Raw genomic sequence first — 19907 nt, forward strand, 5'->3', positions numbered from 1 at the left:
ATTTTTTAGGAAATTGTTTTACATCTTTTATAATTTATAATTAATTTGAAAAAAAAAAATGTAAAATTAAAGTAATTATTTTATTATAAAGCTTCTTTATTTAACGTCATGTTTTGCAAAATAGACAAATATACATCATTTTAAATCGTCATTTCACTTAAAAATTCCGCAACATTTAACAATGCTATATTACATAGGTACACATTTATATTTCCACTTATATAAAACACAAATTCACACATAGTTGTATACAGTGACACGTAATAAAACGACAAAGTAACATATTCGATATTATTCACAATAAATAATTAATTTTGTTTAATTAATGAAATTCTAAAATAATTTACAATGGTTCACGAAGTTACAAATCTAATTATTGTCGTGGAGCCTTCTTTAATTTTATTCCAATTAATGGAAATTATGATATAATGATAATATTAAATAAAGTTAACAACGAAATAATTCTTTGGGTGTATAATTTGAATGCCAAAGAGTCAAGAAGCCATAAAAGATTATACTTTACAGATAATGAAATATTATTTAATAAAACAAATTATATATCAAAAAAGCTACATCAATTTTTTAATACTTAATATAGAAGAATAATACAATATAAAATAATATGTTATATTAATACGTACAATAGATTTATTAATGCATAAATATACAAAATAATAATCTGAATATATTACGTATATTAAATATGGATAAGCAAAAATCAACTAAAATCAGTTACCAAAACCACATTCGTTATCAAAGCTAACAAAAAAATTAAACTAGCTATTATTATTAAACATAACACAAATTCAGTTTATTTAAACCTAGATAAATACTAATTATATTATAATTTAATAATAAAAATAAATTAAAAACTTTTACGTCTATATATATCTTACGGCGTTCGTTAATTACATATTATGACTAGCTCTCACAAAGGAAATTAATCGCACCATACATTTTCTAGTATAACCTACATTTATGGCACTAAAGTTGTCTTATAAAGTCCTATATCTAAACAAAAGGGACTCCATTTGCTCTTAAACACTAGAACCATTAACATCTTGGTCACGGGTTCCTATTTTATAAAAATATTTATTTCCTTACAACTATTATTAACAATTAGTTACAACAAGCTTTGAGGTCCACTGACCACTAAGGCGTAACTTATTCGATCTACATATGTTTTAATAGTCAGGATTTTGATGAAAATATTAACTATTTTGCTTGTGAATTAATTAATTAATGAACAGTCGAATTAATATTGTAATTTATTCATATCTTCACCTATCGAAATGTCGGTACTTAGATAAATTTCCATAATATTATTGTATTACTATATATAGTGAAGTTACGCCCAAGTGTAGATATGGCCTAACGCAACGATCGGTAACTTCAACGAAACACATTCAGCTACTTATTTCACGAAGCAATTTATTTAATTGTGCATAATATGTTGAATTAGTAACAGATATAGGAACAAAAGTACATTATTAGTGTTATAGTGAAGACGTACAATAATGTATAAGATATATAAGTAAACTATTATCATCTAAGAAAATAACTTTAATATTTCACGAATATATTCTATGACAGTTTAATTATTAAGAAGGCCTCACGAAAGCCAGCAGAAATAGCCTCAGGTAATCAAAACGGTATATGGTATATATATGTAGCATATGAAAAAGCCTTTAAATTGAGTACGAAACACTAAGAGAGAGGCTATCGAATATCAAACAAAGAATGCATTGTACTTAACTTGTTATATTATAAAACGAATTTAAAAGAGAAAAGCGATTTTTTCAAAAGGATTAAATAAGAGGAAAAATTATTATAAAACGGAATTTCCATTTTCATTGTTATTTTCTTACCTGGTCTGGAAACAAATACAAATTATTCTCTTGGTCCATTTAACTGGCACGCATTGTTTCATAAACATATTACTATTCAGAGGAACAATGCGCTTTATCACAAACTTTACTCCTTCTGGGCCATTTCTTGAGGAACTTTGCGAAAACAGTATAAGTAATCGTGAGAATACGGTGAATATGCAAATAAACAATTTAAGGCGTATCACAGGAATAACATTTTGATTTAGTTGAATTATTATGTGTTTTTCTAGTATTTAAGACTTTATTTCGACTTAAAATCAAATGCAGATTGTGAATTGTAAGCGAATAGCGAATAGTCATAGTAAATTATAACTGTTTGATGATTTTGCATTAAAATACATACTTTAATGACCGCAAGGAACACGAATGATAGTTAAAATGAACGCATATAATACACAATCACAAATACACACAAATGGTACCCGAAAATCATGAAGTAACACATACAATCGCATTATTAAATAAAATGAAAGAAATGGGTCCCAAAATTTCCATACACCAAAACTGCATTTGATGACGTACCCTAAAATCCAACCAATGGATAATACTGCTACTGGTATCAGTCTCGGTGTCGCTCACATTGATTTATTCCATACAAATGGTCCATTTCCATAGTTCATTGTAATCACACACTAAACGTAATCCCTCCGGCCCGACCCGCAGTCGATACTATTTCTGTCACTTACTACTGATACCTCTGAACCGTCTTTTTTTCTTCTACAGGTTTCACATAATTTTGAGAACTGTTGAAAACAAAATTTATTGAATTAATTCAAGTTGAATGGGTGTTTGACATTATGATGAAGTCTTTGGTTAAATATTGTTGCTTAATATTACAAAATTTGTTTCAAATTTACTTGGTGTTAGAGCTTTGTGAAAACCCGTGCAAAAATCTATGGGCAGTAGTGATCACTTACCATAAAATGGCTCACAACAATGCCACAAAAACACGATTATTCAAATACATGCATATTTAATATCGGAAAACGCCAATCGCTTTACTAAGCTTATCTTTGTGTATTATTTTACGAAAGTTTAATATGGAATGGATAAAAGTACTAGCATTAATCGAATTCATTACTTTGTTAATTTAATAGGCCAAAAATGTATGCAATTTACCAGTAAAAATTAAATAATACCTTAACAAAAGAACGGACGGGTTGTTGCAGGACGAAGATGACGAATATGACGACTCCCTGCAATGCGTTAATTAGATCGAAGATAGACCATACAGACACAGCTGCAGTGCCTGCTCCCGCTGCCCAGGACACCACTTCCAACACCCAGGATAGGCCCATGATCACCGATAGAAGACAGCACGTGCGGAATCTATATTCGATGACATTGAAAATATATAAAGAAATACGAGAACGTTACCATGTAGTTTTTGGCTCGGTTTCGAAGTTTAGGTGCTTCGGACATATGTATATATATTCAGTCATAGAAAATTTTGTCATTTTAGTTGGCTGTTATTAGTAATTATTATTCATTTAAAGTAATTAATTTTATTGTTGTTTTTTATTATAAAATCAGATAGTTATTAGTTTATTATTAGAAAAAAAAACATTTTGCCCTTCTGTTCAGTACGAATATATAGTACTAGATTTTATTAATTTAAACTTATATTTAATATGCGATGCAGTAATATTCTTCTTATAAACTTACATTTTCTTATATTTCTTTAGTCTTTGATTGAAGTTGACCTGTGTCTCGCGTGGTGGTGGAGTTGATCTCTCTTGTACTGCCACAGGTTGGCCCAATACAGTTCCAAGTCTCACCCAGTCATCTGTTGTGCTGAAGTCTGAATGCGCTACATCTAACGCTAACAATTTTGGAATAAAAGAAGAATTTTCATTAATCAATCTCATGAAATATTAAAAAGAAAAAAATAATTTACTATAAATGAAATCAAGAATTTTTGAATCATTGAGTTACAGGAAAAAATAATAAAGAAACACATTATTTACTTTTGTCCTCGAATAAAATTAAATTTACATATCCTGTACGGTAATCAATGATTACAAACTTCAGGGTTTTTTTATCATACATCATATATCCTTGTATTACGTATGAAGCCTTATCTATTAATTATTGAATTTATTATGTACCAAATCAATTGTAGACAGAAAATATTGAGCAATTATTAAAATATTACATTAAAAAAACCAACTTACGCGTGACATCCTTGAGTTTGTCATAATGTTTAGCAAAAGCTCGTGATGTAAACAAAAATATGATGAGATTGCTAAAGAGAATGACCGCCACAGGTCCGTAGAAATAGGGCAACGCCGCTTGATCCGCTAACGAAAAGAAATGTAATTAGATTTTGTGGCAAAAACCTTACTTTTAAAAAATATTATTTCCTTCACCTTCATCCGTATTGTAAATAATTTAAACGATAAATAATATAGAATTGCATTTTCTAACTAATTAAATCAAGTTAATGTATAATTTTTTTTTTAAATAATCGAAATATATTTAAAATAGAATAAAAATACTTGATGACTCACTCTTAAACCAGCAGCCTTTTACACCAAAATTAGGTTTCAAATAGGTGCTCGGTACGGCTGGCGATAAGTCCATTGTAATCGTTACAATCAGTAAAATTACAGGGAATAATATAGCGTACGCACAGTACCAAGCAAACCTACGCCTCATACTTCTTCTGGTTACTGATGCATGTATGTAGCGCCTGGAAATATTATTATATTAATACGCCAAATAAATAAAATAACAGTCCGTAAATTTCCCACCGACATAAATTACTTGTTGTATTTATTTCGATATCACAGATATTTTGGAAATGTATACAAAATTACGAAACATGAAAAAATTACGTGACAATATTATTTTGGGATTAAAACATTGAAACTGTTCAAAATATAAAACCTATATAAAAAATGAAATTGACGATTACTGTACATTTAAGTAATTGTCGAAAAATTAAAACTATTACAGATTATGCTGTAACCATTAAATTAAAAAAAAATGAAATAGATGCTTACCGTACATTTAAGTAAGTGTCAAAACACATAACATTCAGCCAAAAGAAGCAAGATACAAACGAAAACTGGATCAGATACGCTGCAATAAAAAAAAATTAGATATCTTATAAGATCTTATAAAACATGGATAAATTAATATTTTCAACGAAACTTATCAATAGACTTACCCATTATATTACAAGCCGTCGCTGGAAATGCGTGACCAGCTAGCTGTGTAGCAGCTAAGCAACTAAATGCTATCGCAAGACAAATAGAGTGGCAAGCTAATGCTTTCCCGTGGGTATCCCTCAATTCAGTTATGAATATATAAACGCATGCCGTTACTATTAGAAATGGTACTGATATTATTAGACCTGAAAACGTAATAAAAGTTAGATTTGAATATTCAAACATTTCTTATTATACATTATTTATTTTATTTTGCTCGACATTTCGTCACTAATGATTACAAACCTAAGTAACATACAAACATTTCACACATAAAGTACATAAATAACTCAGTTGTGATTTTCTGTATTAGAATCTCAAGATTACTACTAATATACCAGATATTTCCACAGAGCCATCTCGGCTCTTAAAGTAGTATTTTCATCAAATATACTTGTATTACTCACCCACAGCATATGCAATAAGAGTAGCAGAAGTGTGCGCTTCTTCTATAGGTGTAGTAAAACACACTAAAGGAAGAGTAATTCCTGCTGGGTAAGATTCGTTCCAGAATGTTTCCATACAAAAATCTCTGTTACCGAGAAGAGGTGGTTGACTGAATGGCACGAATAGAGAACCATTGAACAGAAGATAAAATTCATCTTTGCTGAATTTTTCAGGTTCTAGTTTATATCTGTAAATAAAATATGCATTAATAAAAGAACAAAATCAATTTTGAATAAAATACATTTTTGCATTTATTGGGTTAATTTTACCGAACAAACGATCAAAGAATATAATTTAGATAATTTTATTACGGTTCAAGATTATGAGAGTAACCTTAAAGAGACTTGTGTTCTTGTTCTTGTTAAACAAAATTACCAACATGTTGAAGCAGTTACACAGACGTAATTACCTATCGTAAGTACAGGGGTTTCCAACGATCGTCTCAAATACGTTGCTATCATAGCTCCAAATGTGTGTTTCGTTTGCTTTATGGAAAATCGGTTGAAAGGTGAGCGTGGATCGAGAACAAACGGATTTCAACTTTCCATCTTCATCAAAAGATATTGAGAGATTTTGGCCGCTCGCACAGCATTTTGGTACCACCGGCAATTGTTTCTTGACTTCCTCGTCCTGTGAAAAATTTGAATAAATCAGATTTACGTAAATTCTGAGGTTACGTTGAATCAACATCAATTAGGCTAACCACATAACAGGCAATTTACTAAAAGGACAAGTTAATTTGGTTGTCATTTAAACAATGATATATGGTACGGATCATATGACAAGTGCCTAATCAGAATTCAAGGCGAGTATTTGATCTTTTGAGGTATTCATGAAAGAAATTTGACTGAGGCTAGCTGACGCAATGTTTGCGTTTAAAATTGGTCACGTAAGCGACGAATATCTTGAACTTAAATTCTTACTCTGAAATTACGTTATGTTTTAACTTTATCCTTATTGTAACTAAAAACATAAAATAAATAATATTCTTTATAAATTCTGTTAAACGAAATATTTAGGGATATTTCATTAAAAATAAATAACTTACAAACCGAATAAATAATTCACTAATTTCTAGATTTTATATTCAAATCTCTATACTAAAAATGATGTTGTGAATATTTTTAAAATTATGCTAATTTCGTAAATTTATTTATGAATCATTTAAAACTTGGTATTGTTACTAGATCAATATGCATTATTGTGCATTCTTTGGCGCAAGGGCCATTTTTCACCGGGAAAATTCGCCTGCAGTCGAGTAAGTTATTTTTTACAATGTCGGACAAATTATATCATTAAAGGCGCACTCTGAGGCTCAATTCTTCACACTTACTTATGTAATGCTCGAATCAAAACTGTTACAATACAGGTGAATCATATTGGAATCCAATAAAGTAAAGTTGATCCAATAAAGTACCATCCTTTATACGATACAGTTTTTCCTATTCTTTGGGATCCCTATAATTTTCAAGGACATTTCATTATCAAATTTTAACCATGTGACGCATAAAAATATATATAAAAAGCGTGGTATTAGTAATTGTTGATTACTAGGCAGAATATGTATAAATTTAACTGTACTTTACCGATATACTCTGTAATGAAAATAGTGGAAAAGATATTATAAATACTGAGTTTTCTGTCGCTACTTCTTGGTAGAATCTACTTTCCTAAGTTCACATTTAATTCAACACTGTATCACGATGCTTCTATGGTGCTTTTATGAACACAAAGAATATTTTAATTTTGATTTTATACGCATACAACAGAGAGTATTTTCAATATTATTGACGCTCGTATAAAATATATTACTTATATATTTAAAGTATAGTACAAATGAACAGTTAAACTATCTACAGATAACTCACTCGTGAAAGACACCTAACCAATTAGTATCAACATAAAGCAACCATTACGACACTCACTGTTCTCGTTTACTCGAAACCGCGCCACAATTACGAATAGCTCGGCGTAATCCAGCACTAAATATTTCTACGAAAATACTTAATGCTGAGCATTTAAATTTCTTAGAACAAAATTAATTAGTAACATAATCAAATAAATATCAAATTAAAATACTATTAAATACAGATAACTTAAAAGTGTGTTTTTTCGGATAGCAGTCGTAGATTCTCCTTGTGGTATGTGTTCGCGCATAATCATTAGCAATACAAAAATCTTACACCACAATCTTAAAACTCATAAACGGTTAATAGACTGGCAACTAGAAGATCTGAGATCTTATTTGTATAGTTCCTGTAATTAAACTGTGTCACTCACCCTTCAAATCAGAATAGAGCACTTCAGAATAATTATGTTTGGTGGTAGAAGAACAAGTGTATGAAAGAAATGTACGACCACCCATACTGATCTAAAAAGACTCATAGTTATATTGATACTATTACTCCTGTGTGAGTTAAGTTAGTGATCAAGGGATACTCGACATGTTAGACAGCTAATACGATAGATTACTTACCTCGATGTTCAAAAAACATCACGAATTAAAACCTTATTTTATCATACTACCAGTTATTACATACAATAACGCTAATCACTCAGTAATAACACGTCTCAAATGAATCGAAAACGTCGTAATGCTATGTAAATGTCAATTTATTTACGAGGAAAACAAAATCATCTTTATGTTAATACTTAAAAGTTTGTTTACATTACCGAAATTTAAATAGTCATTATTTATATTTTTAACTCGTACACGTTTAAAACAGACAAAGGTAGACCTGGCTAAAAGGGTCCACTGAGCCTCCTCGTAGGCAACAGCTAACTGCACAATAGATAGGTATAAGTGTGAGCATAACACAGGAAAACTTACTATTCCCTAAGTTTTATAATGTGACTGAAGAGAGATCAGGTATTTACATGGTTTCAAGGCCTCTTTTTCTTCGGCCTACCAAAAAAGTTATAACAGTTTCGCGGAGATAGTAAAAATTATTCCGTTTTTAATAAATTTTACCGTCCCTAGTCCCTAAAATTTTAACCCAGGACATCAGAATAAAACGTTTGCTACTAGACCATGAGGTACAGCATATGCAAATATTGAGATTAAATTGACGTTATCAATTTTATGGCAATCCTTATAACATTAAATAAGATTTAATATTTGAAAGTTATAACATATTCGGTTTTAAAAAGCCATTATATGTATATATACATACATACTTTCTAATGCTTCTTTGTCTGTAAAAAATAAAAGTACAATTAAAAAACGAAATGTGTTAAAACAGACGTAACAAAACTACAAACGTAAACATTGGTCGAGAATTACAACCACCGAGTCGCTCCTTCGTAAAGTTAAAAACTTCTCAGCTTTAGGAAACGTTGGAACAATTTGTTTTATACGGGTTTATACGAGTTTTTCCTTTCTCTAAAAATATTCACTTCGGAACACGGGAGCTCGTGACGTCACTGTCAACTAGCAGAACAATCGCGACAGGAAACACCGTAAATATTTACTTCTCCCTCGAAAGTTTCAACGTTGCTCAATTACGGTTATTTCGAGATGCGAACTTGAGTAAATTTCCCTGTACATGCATTATTATTTATTTATAACGGGAACGCTAACGGACAAATGGACCAGCTTGCTGCTCGGTCATAGAGGCAAAGTTTTTTGATCGAAGATGTTGTACCATGTGCCAGTAAACATACTGGCTAACTCACTAGTGCTAGGTACCCTATGTGCCCTTTTCTGTACCTCTGTTAACGTCAACGGAAATATCATGATGAACGGTTGAGTAGTTGAGATATGAAAGCGAAACATATAAATAAATAAACTCACTTTTGCATTTATAGATTTATTATATATTATTTGAATTTCCAACAAGAGACGAGATGGCCCAGTAGTTAGAACGCATGCATCTTAACCGATGATTGCGGGTTCAAGCCCAGGCAAGCACCACTTTATTTTCATGTGCTTAATTTATGTTTATAATTCATCACATCTTCGGCGGTGAAGGAAAACATCGTGGAAACCTGCATGTGTCTAGTTTCAACGAAATTCTGTCACATGTGTATTTCACCAACCCGCATTGGAGCAACGTAGTGGAATATGCTCCAAACCATTCCCTCAACTGGAGAGGAGGCCTTAGCCCAGCAGTGGGAAATTTACATGCTATTAATGTTGAAAATGATGAAAAATTAACGTCATTAGAACCAGAGGATCGATTGTAAAAATACAGAGAATATCATTCAACGTCAACGACAATTGGAAATCTGAATAAACAGCAATTGCCTTTATTTAGTGTAACATTAAGAATGATAAAATTACGGTAAATGGTTATACTTGAATTATAAATGAAGATTTCCAGTCAAAAACTACAGAAATATTTATTTAATATGTGCTTACAATTCATCCCGCGCTCGAGAATACACACAAATATATCGTTACGAAGCCTGTATCTGCCTAGTGGTAAAAAAGCAGAGGAATTAGAAGAAAGTAGAAACTTCTTTCGTTAATTTAGCACCTCAGATAGTTTTCAATTTAATAATTCCAAGAAATCACCGTCTTAATCAAGCGGTTCTTTATAATGCTTTCATTTAAGTAGCCTTATCTAATTTCGTGATACGGTTGGTATTTTGGTTTGCGATAAAACGATAAGAAGATTCTTGATATTGATATGAATTCGATATGAATTGCATATAACGTTATCTAAATTAATTAAATCAACCGCTACTGAATTTATTTATATCTGAAACAAATTTAAGTATTTACATAAGTTTTAGTTAAAGGAAAAAATATAGTATTAGCTGTTAACGTCTCATAGTTAGGCAAAGGTCTCCTTTTCCTTTTGACGACAGAAGAACTTTGACTTTGGAGTTTACACAAAGGATTGATGGTTGAAATTTTAGTCAACTATGTCAATAGAGGTCTATTTAATTTTTTCATCATTATTATCTCGAATGGATCTTGTTTTTTTGGACAAAAATATATATGTGAATACATAAATTGTTTCACCCAGTAATTCAATCTTGGCTTAAAACTTTTTTAATTTAGAAAAAGCTTGACACGTTCTTCGTTTCAAATTTTCGTCTGGAAATTTTACGTCAATCAAATATACAAAATAACAAAGGGTTGTTACAAAGGTTGGATTCATTTAATAAGCAACATTCTACAGCTCTTTGAAAAACTTTTATTCATTTTTTTTTTTAAATATCTTCCTCTTGTGATTTAGTGAAAGTCAATTTTTATTGAGATAGAAAACGACAGCACGTACAGTTGAAAAGAAACACGTGTAATAATACCAATAATAGTAAATAGGATGCACCTAATAATATAATCATTGAACAATTATTTACTCCAAAACACGCACATTCCTTTTATGTAAATCTATGTATGTATTTGTATGTGTACGGTATATATCATTTCTTTCTAGAAATACGTACATAAAAATGTACGATACGATGGTTTTTCCTCTGGTCGAGGCAACATAAAGTCTCAAATTTATTGAGTATAGTGTGACAATAGGTGTAAGAAGAAAGAACTAATCTCGTAACGTTCAGTACACGGGATAGTATACGCTTGTACTTTGGAACTGCAAGAATAAATACAAGAACCAAGATGGCCGCGTAACTAGACCACGTTGGTAAAAATATCGATAACTTTACACTGATTTTCTTTTAAACTTTAAATTAATAATATAAAAAGATCAAAATAGTAAATTGCTTTATAGATGTGAAAATATATTTAGAATATTTAATGCAAATTAAACTTTTATTTTAAATGGTATGATAGGCTTTAAAAATCGATTTCTATCGCCTTTCATTCATATGTCCTTGAGCAAGTGCCTTACATATATTATTTCAATACATTTTGATATATTCTACAAACGAGTTCGTCTAAAGATACGTCTGGTCTTTTACTGATGAAGTTTCAATGAATACTTTCATTATGTATTAGATGGCAAAACATAAAATCATAAGCCGCCGTTTTTACAGGCGCGTAAGTTCTTGGAGCTAGGAGCTAGCTAATTTTATACACATGGACGTAAGGATAAGCTTATAACGCCAAGTTTCCTATACCGCAAAGTCAATAAATCCTTCTTGGGACCAGGTATTCGTTTCTATAATAAAATACTGCAGTTATATTTTGAATTAAAATATTATTTTAAAGAATCACTAATAATAATTAAAGCCTATTAGTCAACACAAGATCGTATAGATGATGAAAAAACGTGTAGCAAAACCGTGTTGACTTGCGGGTAGGATATACTAATAGTAACTAACATAAGTTATTCTCAATGTCGGAAAACAGTAACTACTGATTTTCTTGCCCTTTCTTCTTGGCAGAATTTTCGTTCCGAAACGGAGGTAGCTTTACTAAATATACATAGTTTTGAAGAGGTCGCTTAGCGTATTTCAAATTATAATATAATCCTACCCATGCTAATAGGGGACAGATAGCAGTATATTATTATTGTAGCTAATTTGTTATATTAGATGTCGGTTTTTTTTTAAATAATTGTGTATTTAAATAAAATAGATATTGACTTAAACAAAATACTTTATTTAAATATATATATTCGTTCCATATAAATGAAACCGACATCGTTATTTTGAATATTTGCGGTCGATCAATAGTGCGAGTATAGCTAGAGGAAAATCATTAGAATTTAACGAAAACGTGGAAATTGCTATTTGTGTTGCAATAAAACCTTAAGAAATGAGCTCTCTATCTAACCAAACCTATAAATTAAAGCGGATTGACCTCGAATAGTCTTAAGATTCAGAATGTTTCATCTAAAGCTTCTAGATCCTTAATGTAGATTTGCCTTCAGTCTTCACATCTCTTTGAGTATTATCTGAAGAAACTCTGACTTAGCGTAGTTGATAATTGAGTACTTTACTGAGAGTAATTTGTTCAAAAATAATGAATTACGAGAATTCAGAACTTGATTACTTTAGTTTCTAATGAATTAAATATAATCAAAACAAAATTGACAAAAACCTGCCTGCATAGAAAACGAATTGCGTGATTTAAGATATGCAACTAAAGTCTCCTTAATATTCTATTGCCTATATACTAATCTGTGCTGTGTGATTAATAAGTCTCAACGGTCTATTTTGTGTAAATATACATATATATGACTAAAATATGTATTGAATGTAGCAATTAATATACATCTGATATATTCAACTTGAATTATAATATCTGTGCTATTATAATTCAATATATCCGTATGACAGTCGTGAACAAGATTAAGGAATCCCTGGGAAATATTCTTTAACGAGAAAACAAGGTCCGATTTTTGTCTCAGTACAATAATAAGTCGTAACAGTAAAAGGTCGACATATAAAATCCATTTTAGTTCAACTGTTTGACATTACAGAGCAAGCTGAATGTCATAATCGTTACATATGACAATGTTTATTTTAGAGAAACTGATTATTTCATAGACCAAGCGTCGATCTTAAAATTAAACACCTATCTATTTTCAAGATGCATAATAATAAGAGTATTTGCTTTAAAAATTTTACTTAAGAATTGAATATAAATATAGCATATATACGTATAAATATATTTATTAATTGTTATTTCTTTTTATAATGTCTGTTGGCGGACAGGCAAATGAGCCACCTGATGGTAAGCCGTCACCACTGCCCATAGACACCAGTGCGGTAAGAAATATTAACCATACCTTACATCACCAATGCGCCACCAATTTTGGGAGCTAGAATGTTATGTCCCTTGTGCCTGTAGTTACACTGGCTCGCTCGCCCTTCATACCGGAATACAACAATACTAAGTATTGCTGCTTGGCGGTAGAATATATGATGTGTGGGTGGTACCTACCCAGGTAAAAGGCACAAAACTCGACTAGTATAAAATTAAATTTAAATGTAATTATTTTTACTGTCTAAATTTTGTCATAAATTATTTTTTGTATGTTACATTTTGTGTTATTGTGAAATATAAAGTTGTTGGTTAACCAAATAAAGAGGAAAAAAAAGGTTTTCCGAGCGTATTGTATTACATGGAGATTAATTGAAAGCACTTTTTTTGATAACACTGCGCGGTTTATGATGTAATTTTATTTATGTACCTAGAACAAGGTTTTATTTTCTATTTATAGGACACACGTGAGATATTTTGTGACAAATCTAAGCAAATCATTCTAAATGATAAGAAAATGGCATATGTAATACTTATCATCAAATCTCTGATACCAGATTTTGTTGGGGACAAGATTAAATATACATTTGTTAAAATATTTACTATAAATTGAACAGTTGAATTATCTTTATCTCATTGTCATGTATTTCAAAATTTACGTACATATGGATTCTTATTACACAATCACACTTGAACGCTTGAAATAATTATGATTACACGTAGGCGTACAAGTCAATTATTTTGTGAAAAAGGGATAATGTGAACGGTACCTTATTTATTCACTTTTAAATGATCATCATTACACACGACATCTCACAAATAAAAAAATTAAAAAGGTAGTCAAGGCGGTGAAGTATATTTAAAACCTAAATTTAAAAATGAATTATTCTCAATAACCATTTGTTAAATTTAGAAGAAGCGTTATGTTTATACATAAATAAATATTTTTTTAATTACGATTCGATATACATTTACGATATCAATATAACTATACATTCCAATATCCGTTCCTGTACTATGTTAAACCCAATTATTACCAATAAGTGGTTCGTGAATATAACGTAACAATATTATTATAATCATTCTTATACAATTGTATTATTTAAGTTAAAAAATAAGATAAAATAAAAACATGTAATTCGAAGCTATGAATGCACTTTAAAGTTATATATAAACACGTCACACTTTTCCATAATAAGTCTTTAATAAAGAAATCCAGTGATGTTACACATGACTGTTACTGAGAAACCATTGAGTAGTGAGAGACATTTGAATGAACGTACAGACATTTGCTGAGCACGTGGGCAGGTAATAAGAAAACCTCAAGTACTCAAGTCACGTTTTGGTTACGTTGAAATAAGTAGGATAACAAGGAAAGGGGTAAACAGCGTCAGAAGTCTCGGTTAAGGCGAACATATTTGGCAATAAATGATATATCACAGACGTTGGAATTCCAACTCTTTATACTTTATATAAATAAGGGTTAGTTCAATAATAAAAAAATCCACAAAATGGGTATAATAAATAATACCCAAGGTAAAATCTCATGGTTGTCAACGTAATGAAAATATAAGAAATGGATTTTTCTTTTTAAAATATGATCTGTTAATGGGCCAAAGTGATTTATCGGATGACAACCAAATTCCTTTGCCTGCTTTAATAAAAAAATCAAGACGGTGACACATGACAGAAATGAAACATAAGCATTAGAAACGTCAAATTATATAAAAAATATACAATACAGTATAACAGTTCAGAATAGTCTAACTTTGCGGTAAAAACGTTACAGATACGATAGCTACAGAAGAATTCCATTCATTTTCGACCTTGAAATCTTTATCTCATTGAATAGACAAAGTTTCATATAAATAGAATTCGTAATTTAAAAATCACGACATGACACGACCCAGATTTTGACTTTTTTTTTCAAAATTAGAATGTATCTAGTGTACATAATATACCTGATACATCCCAATCTGTTAGTAATTTCTGGAATAAATAATTCCACCATAGTTTTCAACTTGTTGAGCTGTCGTGTAAAAAGGGTTAATTTGTATAAAAATATTATTTATTTACAAAAAAAATCTGTAGATTTATTCCAATCAAACAATAAATAACTGAGAAACATTAGAATGAAAAGCTTGGAATAATTTAAGTGTCATTTTAAGTGAAGGGTTCCATTTATCGAGGGTTTTTTTTTAATATATCTGCCATCAGGACATGGGTTTCTATAATATTAATATCCCTTGCCGAATTTTAACTTTATATTGTGCAGTAAAATTTTGTTTATATCAATATATGATGTAAAATTGTTGTAATTTCTTGATCATTAAAATTGTGAAATTAATATTCATTTGACAATAAAATCGAAATCAAAATATTCTTTGATCAGTTAGGCTCATTAAAGAGCTCTTAAATTGTCATAGTCAGATAATGATATTACTATAAATAGTTTCGTTCTTTTGTTATTGAAGCGATTGCTTTTTGTAATAGATCTTCAATAGTGCCTCATTATAGTGCGTTTACACTCCCGTGCTTCGGAATGCATGTAAGACCATTGTTTCAACGCCTAAGTTATTCATGTCGGATTGCCGTCCCATTCGATTATAAGAGTAAACCTGAGTTTGTGCATACATCTGTACAGTATATGTTCTGTGTCACTGACTTGTTTCCGTTAACAATGGTTGTCATGACTGAAATCGGTCAGGATCAAAGGGCATCATCAGATTTATACCAAAGAGGTTTTAATACAGAAGTCTGTAACTGAAAAATCTCAGAAAAATTACCTCACATTAATTATGAATCTATACTAATATTATAAATGAAAAAGTAACTCTATCTATAACGCTTTCACGGCTAATCCATTGAACCGTATTTGGTAACATTTTGTATGAAGCAAGTTTCAACACCAACGAAATACATAGGCTATTTTATACCTAACACAAAACCATCGCAGGCGACAGGTAGTACGAAATAAATGATTAAAGTTTAAATCTAATTATATTCCAAGCATTTCATAGTCTAGTACTCCGGTGTAGCTAACTACAGGTGCATTCTCTATTCCTACACCCTCACAATTCTTTATAACGACAATCCAACACGATCCGGCGCATGATCAATAGCTCTACGTGACTCGCGAGGAACAAGAGTGCAACACAACCAACTCGGAGCTGCTACTAAGAATTACTTGACATAAAAATCCAATATAACATTTATTGGCCCGACCGAGTCGTATAAGCTAGCTGCTAGACAAACGAGGCAGTTTAATTTTATAATACTGCGAGCAAAACCCGACATAGGTTATCCAGCGTGTATATATATTTATTTAGATATATTTGGTGAAAGGTGCTGTGGCCTATGATAGTTAAGTTGTGTGTTACATTTTATGTATACATTTTCTCTGTCCTGTCTATTCTCCGTGAATCTCAATTTCAATTATAATCGGTCTAACTTAACTAAATATTGATACTAAAATACCTAGATTTTTTGTATCTTATAAAGTTAGATAGCAATTTTACAGGCAGTCAATGTGACAAAGCTGGTTTGAGACAACTGAATAAGAAATCATAAATATAAATTTAACACGCAGTAACCTCAACGGCGCTAGTTAGATATAAACCCGTGACTTCAGAATGAGATCCGTCGCATCTCGACAATTAGCACATAATTATATTGTAATAAAAACGTACCCCTGCCTCTTTCGTAAACGACTTCGGACATTTTAATTGAATAAACCAGAACTTGAGAATTTCACCGCGTATTTCGAGAAAGTATTTTAATAGGACGTTTTGTGGAAATGCAGTCGAAGGAAAGATAAGGCAAATTAATTTCTTTTATTTCTGATTATCTGACGTCGCAATCTCTCGCCGCCCTAATATATATCGCTTAGCATTTCTGCTCTAGACAACTGTGTTTGTACTTAAAGATATTTATTTCGGCACTTTGGCCAGTATCTTTGCGGAGAGAATACTCATATTAACAGAATTCTATCTAGTGAGAGTAAATTCGGTGCGTTGAGGCCTCGGGGCAATCTCTTTAAGTGGCCTCCGTAGAGACCCAGCCTTATCGGACTTTATTAGTTATTTATTCAGAGTTAGATCCCAAGGTTTGAATTGTCCTCCATGTGAATTGTATTATTTTTCTTGAGTTCCGATGATATGCGATGGTCAATTAATTTACATAAAAATATATATATTTTAATCATTTTTTAATATTTTAATTATATAGGTTATTCTCTTAAATCTTTTAATACGATTTCCTTTTTTTTAAAATAACAAAGTTTTTATTTGCGTTGAAATTATTTATATTATTAATTAATATGTTAAATATTTAATACTCCTCCAATCTACATAACTTTTATGTCGAGACATCATTCGATAAAAATTATAATTTTGATCGAATGATGTCGACTACCAATTCTGACAGCATCGTTACGTCAGATGATTGTCCCTGATTTGTACAGGAATCTAACTGGCCCTCATCTCGCCTTCTTCAAGTTTACTTTTATTATATGACATCTGTCACTTAATTCAATATAAGAATACTTGGAATGCCGTGGCTTCGAATGTCCACTCAATCTCACTATGTGATCTAAAGCCATCAATTTAGTTAACAAAATAAACAAACTTTATAGAATGATTTCTTTATAAATTCCAAGTCATTTTAATAAGTTTTCTAAATATTTAAATGTTCGTATATTGTTTTACGGTTACATCTTTACATAAAAAGGATGATACAACAATGTTGTGAAGAAATAACCATTCATGAGACCGGCATCTCCTTAATAGGCTTAACAGTGGAACAATAAGACAATATCTTCCGTGTTCCAATTCCGTGACGTATACGGCGTCCATAAAGCGGCTCCCATAAAATGTGTATTTAATAGCGTGTATTGGCTTATCTCGAGACATGACGAGATATCGACGTACGGCCGGTAGCCCGACGGTGACAGTAAGAGATAACAGGCGCCCACGCAGCGAGCCCTCAACCACAATATAAATCACGTTTCACGACAACCCAGTTCCCAGAATGGCGCCTAATTGAAAGAAATTTTATTTACGAACCATGAAAAATATGATAATACGACTTTGAACGGTCGTTATTTTGAGAAATGGTTGAATGGTAGGTTTTATATGATCGCCCACGTGTACGTCAGTACGTTGTACGATATGCGTCAGAGGAATCACATCTGCAACTCGTTATGTTAATTGTATAGTATCATTGAACCCTAGAATCATGTCGTGAGGATTTATAATAAAACAAGCCGTAACATATATTCATCGACGTCTCTTGTGGAGTTTATTTGATTGCGTCGTCTTGTTTATTTATACTCATTATTCAAACAGTAAAATGTTGGACGAAAATGTTTCATAAATCACAGCAGTTGCTAATAGGATTATTTCTAAGGTAATATAAAATAATCAAATAATTTATGTTTTTGTCGTATGTGAATTAATTTGTGTTAACATTATTTTCTTTTTATTCTGGCAACATAGAAAAATAATTAAATACAGATCTTAACGACGCTCCCTAATCTACGATCTGGTCAAAAAATCACTGTTAGACTGAAGATTGATTACTAATTTTTGATTGTAAAAAAAAAAAATAATTTACTCTACAGTGAAAGGAAACATGGTGCGAAAGCCTTTGTCGGATAAAATTCTGTCACGTTTGTATCCATAACCGATATTGGTGCAGAAATAAATATAGTTTTTTTTTTAACTATTGCCCAGCAGTGGAACGTTTACACTACTTTAAGCCTTTCTAATGCTTAATTATATTTGTTATAGTTTAAAAATTGCAGATATTTGTAATACATACATATATACACAAACACACACGCACGCACCAACACATACATATATACGATAAGAACATAAGCACGTGCTTTGTAGTGGCGTGGTGAAATAAGCTCAACGCCTCTCTTTCAATTTTACTTTTTTCTCATTTTATAAAAAAGTGTATTGCTCCGTGCTCGTCATGTCGACCAACTACCATCCTACAGTTATTTGTTAATACGTACAAATGCGGGGGCGTGTGACGAATTCAATCACAAACGCTTCTTTTCAAACTATCTTAATATCGCTTCATATAGCATCACAAATAATATTACAGAATGATAAGGTTGGAAAAGATGTACTTACATTACAAGCTTACATACTTTTTTAACAAAAAAAAGAAAGAGATTTTTTATATCATCCAAGGTCATAAATGCTCAAAACCAAGATGGCTACCTCTTGGCAAGAGACCTTTTCAACCAATAGACAATCCTATTGTACTTTAACTGTTTTTTTAATGTAGATATTACTGTTATATTAAGTTATTTCTCTTCATTGACAATCGACAATAAGAAAGAACCATAACTGAAAGCCCTTCACACTGATCCTCTAATGCTAAATTATCTATCGTGATTCACAGCGTATTGTCGCACGCGCCTTTAACTAGCGCTTAGCGAAACTGTATGGCGAGTGGCTATCCAGCTTTATTTAGAAAAGATATAAAATTTGTTTGTCGTCTCTCGTCTACAAATAGAGCCCTATAACAGGCGCCCACGACAACCGGTAAATTGCATCATACAGTACTAGACCACTTCCTTGGACTCTGATATATTTAATTATTTTGTGTAAATCGGTTCACTTAAACAGAAACTTATTTAAATAACTGATTGAATATCTTATACTCTGATGCAACAAGCGACTGAGTTAAGTTATGAAATTTGGCTGTTAGCAAAACGTT

The 19907-nt window shown here is 31.1% G+C and overlaps 1 protein-coding gene across 1 annotated transcript in view; it reads right to left on the reverse strand.

The window, feature by feature from the left end:
- Positions 1-583: 583 nt before the first annotated feature.
- LOC125068415 (G-protein coupled receptor Mth2-like) overlaps positions 584-19907 on the reverse strand; it is a 74393-nt gene continuing 55069 nt past the window's right edge. Inside the window, exons 2-10 of the mRNA XM_047677524.1 lie at positions 5958-6178; positions 5509-5735; positions 5062-5247; positions 4895-4973; positions 4400-4581; positions 4064-4189; positions 3555-3711; positions 3029-3218; positions 584-2632 (exon numbers count right to left, since the gene is read on the reverse strand). Of these exons, the coding sequence (XP_047533480.1) occupies positions 2522-2632; positions 3029-3218; positions 3555-3711; positions 4064-4189; positions 4400-4581; positions 4895-4973; positions 5062-5247; positions 5509-5735; positions 5958-6178 (1479 nt within the window). The 3' untranslated portion in view covers positions 584-2521. The remainder of the gene's footprint in view (positions 2633-3028; positions 3219-3554; positions 3712-4063; positions 4190-4399; positions 4582-4894; positions 4974-5061; positions 5248-5508; positions 5736-5957; positions 6179-19907) is intronic.

Source organism: Vanessa atalanta, chromosome 13 (assembly GCF_905147765.1).
Source record: "Vanessa atalanta chromosome 13, ilVanAtal1.2, whole genome shotgun sequence".
NCBI lineage: Eukaryota > Metazoa > Arthropoda > Insecta > Lepidoptera > Nymphalidae > Vanessa > Vanessa atalanta.